Source organism: Nicotiana tabacum, chromosome 15, assembly GCF_000715075.1.
Source record: "Nicotiana tabacum cultivar K326 chromosome 15, ASM71507v2, whole genome shotgun sequence".
Classification (NCBI taxonomy): Eukaryota; Viridiplantae; Streptophyta; class Magnoliopsida; order Solanales; family Solanaceae; genus Nicotiana; species Nicotiana tabacum.
Window position 1 is genome coordinate 19,494,611 of NC_134094.1, and position 8,485 is coordinate 19,503,095.

The window sequence follows — 8,485 nt, forward strand, 5'->3', positions numbered from 1 at the left end:
TAACATCGAAATTATAATTCACACCTCGATTCAGACTTATGAGTTTCAAGTTTTTCACTTTACAAAACCAGCGCTGAAATGTGTTAAAGGAATCCGGAATGATTTCAAATTTGGCGCACAAGTCATAAATGACATAACGGAGCTATTCCAACTCTCGGAATCTCAATCCGAGTTTGATATCGATAAAGTCAAATTCACAGTTAAACTTTAGAAGTCTTTAGCCTTTAGGTTTCTAGTTTTTGTTAAATGGTGATAATTCAAGCTAGGGACCTCTGAATTCGATTCCGGACATACGCCCAAGTTTCAAATCACGATACGGACCCACCGGAATATCAAAATAATGATCCGGGTCCATTTGCTCCAAATGTTGACCGAAGTCAACTCAAATGAGTTTTGAAGCTCCATTTCACATTTTAATCAATATTTCACATTAAAACTTTTCGGAAATATTTACGGACTATGCACGCAAGCCGAGAAATGCTGGAAGGTGCTATTCGAGGTCTAATAACACATAAATGAATGTATAAAATTAAAAATATCATATTGGGTCATCACAGTAATATAATTTTCTATTTACTACACATGAATTAGGCTTCAAAGTATACCAGCTCACCCACAACAAGCAAGATTATTGATTTGTTTTCTTTAATTTTCCCCAGGTGGATATCTTATAGTGTTTGGCTCGATAACATTGTCAATGATTGGGAGATCATTTGTTGTTCTTAATTGGTACGTATATTATTCTTGTTATACTAAAAGTTATCATAACTAAAACTAAACTTAAATTAATACAAATGGCAGAGCAATAGAGACGACATACACATTTCTCTATCATACTTACTCTTCACTTTTTTCTCATTTTTAGTTCTGGGATAAGATTCAGTTTCTTTAAATATAAGTTCGATCCGGAGAGAAGAGGGGATAGAGGAGAGAAAAAAGGAAAATGGTGTAATTAAATAATTTGATTGAATGCACTAATAATGAATTGTGAGCATTTTAAGGTGAAATATATATAATTTGTAAGTAATCCTTATTTAGGGCGGGTAATATACAAAATTAGAACAATTTTAATAAATAAATTTCAAATATTGCATATGAACGAAAAAATACCAAAGAAAAATGTGAAAAATCACAATTAGAAAACTGGATTCGCCACCACTAAAGCCCAAAAAAAGGACGATTAGATAATTGACTAATTGGTCCCTATTTAGTTTTGAAAAATTGAAAAAATGTGAAAATTCACAATTAGATAACTGGTTTCGCCACCACTAAAGCCCAAAAAACAAAGGACGATAAGATAATTGACTAATTGATCCCCATTTAGTTTTGAAAAATCAACCTTGCCCTCTAGTCTCTAAATTTGATTTTTTTTAAAAACAAAAACGAGAAAGAGAGATAAATAAAGGGAGAAATAATAATGAACGAAGAGAGGAAATAATGGCTAGAAAGAAAATCCGTTATCCAACTAATATGATGTTATCAAGTTTAACATCTTAACATGGATTTTTGCACAATAATATACTCAATTAGGGGAATAATCTTAGTAAATCCTTTAAAAAAAAAGAGCAAGGTGAGAGCATCTGACTATATGTTAGAGATAAATAAGGAGAAAGTATAAATCTTGAAACGGGTAAATATATTTAATTATTTACAAGATCAGAAAATATTTTCACCCAAAATGGTGTCAATGTTTTCTTTCCATCGAAAATAGAAAAATAAATTCTTTCGTTCATATGTCTTTCGAAAATGCATGGATTCGAAAAGCCCCAGCAAACCTAATCTCTTAAAGTATAGCCACCCACCTAATATTTTAAATTAAAAATATATTAAATGTATAATATATATATATATATATATATATATATATATATATATATATATATAGTTCATGCGTTTATATATAACTGTATATAATCAATTTATAATCTATATATATAGACTAAAATAAGTAAACACTGAATGTGACTGGCTATATCCCAACATTAATTAGGGAAGTCTCATGCACTATTTTACCTTTGTTTTCACTATTCCACTTGTGCTATTTGTTTTACATATTCTTCTTAAAGTGTTCACAAAAAAACCATTATTTTCTTACCTACTAAGCCTTTTTGAACTAAAATGTTGCTATTTTAAAGTGTTCATATAAAAGTAAGATATGTGTACGCTATAATAATTTAAAGTTTGAGATTAAATTATTGGATAACAACTAATCTGTAACATAACATTTTTTTCAGGTCTAAAACATATACACCTGTCTGTAAGTATAAACAAATTAAAGATTCGAATTTCTTCTTTGTACAGTTCAAAAGGGAGGACTTCCTAAACATTTGATGATCAAAATTAAGTATATTTTGATCAATTAAATATGTAAATTGTGACCAACAAGAGTTACGATGGAGTGTTAAGTATTTTTATATTTTTAATAAGATATTTCGGATTCAAGTCATGAGTATGAAGTCCCATCAAATCCAGCTTTCGTGATATTATTAAGTTTAGAGAACCTAATTTGCTTCTACTTTTCCTATTTAGCCTCTCATATATTATTGATACATGCATGAATCTTACTTATCAATAAATAGTTACCCCGTCAGTTTTATTTATGTGAACTACTTATTTGACTGAGCAAATAAGTTTAAGAAAGAAATAAGAAAAAATTTAATTTGTAGTCCTAATTAAGCCATAACATTTGCGTGATTAATTTTTTATTGTTGTAATTTGTAACTTTAAACATATCATAATATTTGCATGACTATAAAAGCATCTCGTTAAGGATAAAATTAAATTTTTTTGTTTAATTGTTTTCATAATTTAGAGACGGATCATTTTGTTGTCAAAAATACGTGATTGGAGAATAGATCATTACAAAAATATCCACTCCCTCTGACCCAATTTATGTGGCAGAACTCAAATTTCGAGAGTCAAACTTCTTAATTTTGACCATGAATTTGACATAGAATCTTTAAAATTTTTGAATAAAATATAGATATTTAGAAAGTACATAAGAAGTATCTTCACAATAATTAATAATTCAAAATATCTAAAAGGCATGTGAAATAATCACGGTCAAAGAAAAATCCTTTGACCTCGAAGTCCAAACTGTACCATATAAATTGGGGCAAAAGGAATAGTATATTCTGCAAATTGTAGATGACGGTCGAAATTAAGAGTGTAAACATAAAAGAATCATGGTCATCGTTCCAAAAAAAGTAAAGATTGTTAAATTCATAATAAATAAAGTGGATTACAAATTCATAATAAATAACAGAACAAAGTGCAATTAATAGCGTGTTTAAATGTTGTTAACTAACAGTGCTTTCAAGTATATATATTTACACCATTAAATAAATTGACATACAATAATCGGTTACTCTAAATATTAAATGTAATTATTATTGACGCTACCAAATATAGTGTTCCATATGGCTAATGACTTAAAACGTTTTTAGCGTGCATGTACCAGACCTACATCATTTTCGCAACTTGTAATGGGGTTGGTGAGTATCTTTACTTTCACCTAGTAATTCGTCTAATTGGAAAACATTATAGAGTTTAAGCAATATGCATAGTCCGTGTAAGCAAATTTTATATTATTAGGTTATCGTTAAGATTTAAGATTCTACATCTTAAAAGAGGCTTATTTGTAGACATCCTTAATTAAGATAATTACTTGGTAGTGTAAAGAATTCTTTACACTAACGGCGTTTATTACTTCAACTTATCACTATATATAGGTGGAACCCTTTTATCAAAGAAATCATAAGACACTCATCAAGTTATGGCTTCTTCATTTGTTCTTCAAGCTCCATGGGCTATCACAACCAACTTATCTTGTTTTCCTTCCTTTACAAAACCCTCACATGTTTTCCCACACAAAAAACCAAACAATAAGTTCCAAGTATCATGCAACCAAAACAATGAGGCAAATAATTCTCAAGAAAAAGTTGAAAGGAGAAATCTTCTTCTTGGTTTAGGAGGAATTTATGGTGCTGCCCATCTTTTACCATATGATGCTTTAGCAAGTCCCATCCCATCCCCTACTCTTACACAATGTGGCACTGCCATAATTGAAGGTGATAAACCTGTGCCCTACACTTGTTGTCCTCCTATCCCGGAAATCAAAGACGTTCCTTACTATAACCCTCCTCCTGTATCCAGATTTCGCGTTCGTCCTGCAGCTCATACTGTAGATGACGAATACATAGCTAAGTATAACGAAGCTTATTCGCGTATGAAGGCGTTGCCGACAGACGATCCTCGTAGTTTCATGCAACAAGCCAATATCCATTGTGCTTATTGCAATGGTGCTTATAAAGTTGGAGGCAAAGAGTTACAAGTTCACTTCTCGTGGCTTTTCTTCCCTTTTCATAGATGGTATGTACGTGCTTTAATTAAGTATTTATATTCTATAATTTGTTATGCTATTCTTTTGTTACAAAATTTGTTGTTATAGGTACATATACTTCTATGAGAGAATCTTGGCTTCCCTAATTGATGACCCTACATTTGCTTTGCCATATTGGAATTGGGACAATCCTAAAGGCATGCATTTGCCTGACATGTTTGATGTCGAAGGTAATTTACTAATTTAGACATGATACTCAGAAACGGATCCATAATTTTAATTCTATAGGTTCAATCTTTTAAGCTTTTGGCATTGAATTAATTATTATATTTTTAAAGTTATGAGTTCATATCTATTATTTATTATAATTTTATTAAATTTTTAATCATAAATTTATATCCGTACGTCAAAAGTACTGTTCAGTCGAAAACACTATATCCGCCTCTAGTCGTAGTTTGCAATATTTGTGTTGACAAGTCGAATATATCCCACATCCATGACGAGAAGCCCTCCCACATCCATGACGAGAAGCCCTTTTAAGTTTTTAAAAAAGCTTTAGAAAATTTGACTATCACGAAATTTAAGAGAGAAAAAGCTTTTAAAATTTGTGGTGTTTTAACATGTCATAATATTTGTGCGACTTGTAAAATATTTTGAAGCTTATGGTCTTAAAAAGTTCAAAACATCTGCGTGAAAAATAAAATATCTCATTATTAAAGGTAAAATAAAAAGTTTAAAGTTAAATTATTTTTAAATATAAAATATAACATATTTTAACAGACTAATTATGAAAGTGTGTCACATAAATTAGAACTTAGGGGTAATTTTGTGGAATACATGTCTATTCAGAATGGTCAATTTATGATTTAAACAGATATGTTTGTTTGTGGAATAAAATGTCTATTCAGAATGGCGGAGTCTTAAGTAAATAAAGTAATTCCATACGAATACACATATATGACTTTGTTATATCCAGAAGTACTTGTTTGTATTTTCCTAATCAGTACACGACCAATTTATCTTTAAAAAAAAATTTATTTTCACGCCTTGAAGCCTTCCTACAATTACTAGATTTCTGATTATTTCGATATTAACAATTTTATTCTAATTTTCCTAATTATAGGTACAAGTATATATAACGAAAGGCGAAACCAAAAGCATAGGAATGGGTTTATTATGGATCTTGGTTATGCTGGAGAAGATGTGGTAGCAAATGATCTACAAAAACTGGTTAATAATCTCACTCTAATGTATCGTCAAATGATCACTAATGCCCCTTGCCCTTCGCTCTTCTTTGGCAAACCTTATAGATTTGGAAGTGAACCTAGTCCAGGGATGGGTACTATAGAAAATGTGCCACATAATTCTATACATAGATGGGTTGGTGATCCAAGACAACCAAATGAAGAAGACATGGGAAATTTTTATTCGTCAGGCAAAGATCCTGCATTTTTTTCACTTCACGCCAATGTTGATCGAATGTGGACAATATGGAAAACACTGGGAGGAAAACGTAAGGATATTAGTGACCCAGATTATTTGGACACTGAGTTCTTTTTCTACGATGAAAAGGCAAAGCCTTTTCGTGTTAGGGTTCGAGATTGCTTGGATGAAAAGAAATTGGGATATACATTTCAACCAATGGATATACCTTGGAAGAATTTCAAGCCACAACCAAGAAAGAACAAAAAGAATGTCAAGATTGATCCAAATTCAGTTCCACCAGCTAGTCAAGTATTCCCTATAAAGAAATTGGACAAGACTGTAACATTTTCAGTGGCTAGACCTAAAAGATTAAGAACTAAAAAAGAGAAGGAAGATGAAGAGGAACTATTGACTTTCAAGAATGTGGAATTGGATGTGAGAAAGTTTGTAAGGTTTGATGTTTTCCTCAATGAGGATAATGATGTGATTGCAAATGAGATAGACAGGACAGAATTTGTTGGGAGTTTTGCAAATTTACCACATATTCATGATGATCCCAAAAAAGAAAAATTTCCTGAATTTAGCCTGGCTATTAATGAATTATTGGAGGATTTAAAACTTGAAGGTGATGATCTTGTTGTGGTGACTCTGGTTCCTAAAAGTGGAGGGGAAAATGTTTCCATTGAAGCTGTTGAGATCCAGTTGGTCCCTTGTTAAGCCATTGAGAAATACTATGTTTTGTATTTCATGTCTACTAATTAAGGTTTGAAAAACAAATAGCATGTTTTCTAGTATCAGAAGGTTAATCCCTTTTGAATATCGTGTAATGATGAAGACTTTAATGAATAAATGCTTTTGTTTTATGGAAAGGCTTCTCTCTTAAACACTTTTATCTTGATGTTTGAAGTATAAAATAATCTTGATAAAAGGATTCATCATAAATTCCGGTAAAAAGTGTACTCAACAGTCAATAATAAGCGTCAAATAGTATCTTTTTAAGGCAGTCTTTTTTGTACATATATATTTTTCTTTACTTGCAAAGAACTTTGGAGACTACTTTTTTCATGAAAAAACATTTCTCAATCTTTTATACCATTAGTGCAGCTTAAACTTTCATAATAGGTTACTTACCATTTTATTATATTACTGTTTATATTTTTATTATATTACTGTTTATATTTATTATAAAGATTTACTTGTAATTACTTTGCAAATAATCTAATTGTATAAATATTTTTACATTATATAATATATTGTTTACCCGTAAAACGGTACAGTTGAATTTATATGTGGTTTCTAGACAAGTGAACTAATTTGATCCTGAAATAATATAATAATCGAAGAAATACACAATACTTAGATTTGGAATGTAGATGAAATAGCGAAGATAGTGATTCCATGAACACGGTTTTCGAACACAGCAATAATGGGATCAAAAAGTCAGAGAGTGAAATTATATAAAGCTTTGTATGGAATATAATATATGTTCTTGCCAGAAATTTCGTGTCATTTACAATGATAACTAAGCTCACTATTTATAGTTATGTCTAGGGAAGAAGGTCCAAGGATCGTGCCCTCCTTCAATGTCAATTATGAGGGTCATTGATGTATATGTAACGTTGAGCGTAAATACCAAATTCTTTGTAACGAACCGTCGCTCTTAATGCTGTAAAATATTCCTTAGTAAATGCTACCGGGCGCAGAGCATTTAATATACTTTTATGAACATTATCCGTTCCAGTGACAAATGTAGTGGCTGCGTTCGGTCCTCAGCCATTCCATCTTGGGTTCCACGTGTCCTCCTTTAGTCAGCCACGCGTCATATCATATTTTACCATTTAAAGATAGTCCCCCTGCTTTCCGGTGACATAACTTTGTGTTACCTGAACGTTGGTAGAAACTGCTTTTTGGCGGCAATTACTATAATTCCTTCTGAAGGTCTCTGACAGTTGATTAGACGCACGTCTCTCCGCATTTAATGCCCCAAACATGCGTCATCCCATGACTCAGCACAACTTTAGCCGGTTATGGAGGTAATCGTGGCCATGAATTTAGCCGGCAAAATTTTACTTATACACAACTTTCTTTTTCTTTACGCTTCATAATTGCTTGAGTTTTTTATTTGCATCCTTGTTTTCCATCCTTTTCCTAATTTTCTTTAAACAAAAATTCTTTACCTTCTTCTTTTCCAATGGCTTCTTCTTCTAAACGTAGTGGTTCTTCAATGAATAAGAACAAAACCAAGGAATCCATTCCTCCAACAGTGGATTCCATTATCCCAAGGAGGCTTAATACTGCAAAGAATTTTGAAGAAAAATTCCCTACTGCTAACCCTCGTACATAGGCTGTTAGTAGGTACTCTTCTTCCATTCGTCCTTCTAGTATCCTTGTTGTGAAGGAGGACTGGTACTGCAATGAGTTGGAAATCATTGCTCCTAATCTATCAGAGCGAGTGACCCTTCCCAAGGAAGGTTTTACATACTTTTTCACGTATCCCTTTACTTTGGGTGCATTTTCTTTGAGAGGAGAGCTTGATTCCGTGATTGCGGAGTTTTGCCTTCGCTACCAGGTATGTTTGGCATAGGTAAGTCATTCAGTGTGGAGGAGGATCGCCTGCCTCCGACGCTTGTGCCAAGAAACTGGGGAGGAGCTAACCTTAGCTCATGTGATGAATCTTTATTCTGCCAAAATCTTCCGCGGGGGAATAATAAACCTTTG

At 32.1% G+C, this 8,485-nt stretch overlaps 1 protein-coding gene across 1 annotated transcript; it reads left to right on the forward strand.

Moving 5' to 3' along the window:
- Window positions 1-3,750: 3,750 nt before the first annotated feature.
- Window positions 3,751-6,630, forward strand: LOC107760231 (polyphenol oxidase E, chloroplastic-like). Its single transcript, XM_016578252.2, has 3 exons — window positions 3,751-4,371; window positions 4,451-4,572; window positions 5,466-6,630. The coding sequence occupies exons 1-3, from the start codon at window positions 3,776-3,778 to the stop codon at window positions 6,482-6,484; spliced, it is 1,737 nt and encodes a 578-aa protein (XP_016433738.2). The 5' UTR covers window positions 3,751-3,775; the 3' UTR covers window positions 6,485-6,630.
- The last annotated feature ends 1,855 nt before the right edge of the window (window positions 6,631-8,485 follow it).

What these genes read in the sequence shown, in the direction of transcription:
- LOC107760231 (XM_016578252.2), top strand. Translation starts at nt 3,776, where the DNA reads ATGGCTTCTTCATTTGTTCTTCAAGCTCCATGGGCTATCACAACCAAC. An exon ending in TTCTTCCCTTTTCATAGATG is followed by an intron (nt 4,372 to 4,450) that starts GTATGTACGTGC and finishes TTGTTGTTATAG; the next exon opens with GTACATATACTTCTATGAGA. An exon ending in TGACATGTTTGATGTCGAAG is followed by an intron (nt 4,573 to 5,465) that starts GTAATTTACTAA and finishes TCCTAATTATAG; the next exon opens with GTACAAGTATATATAACGAA.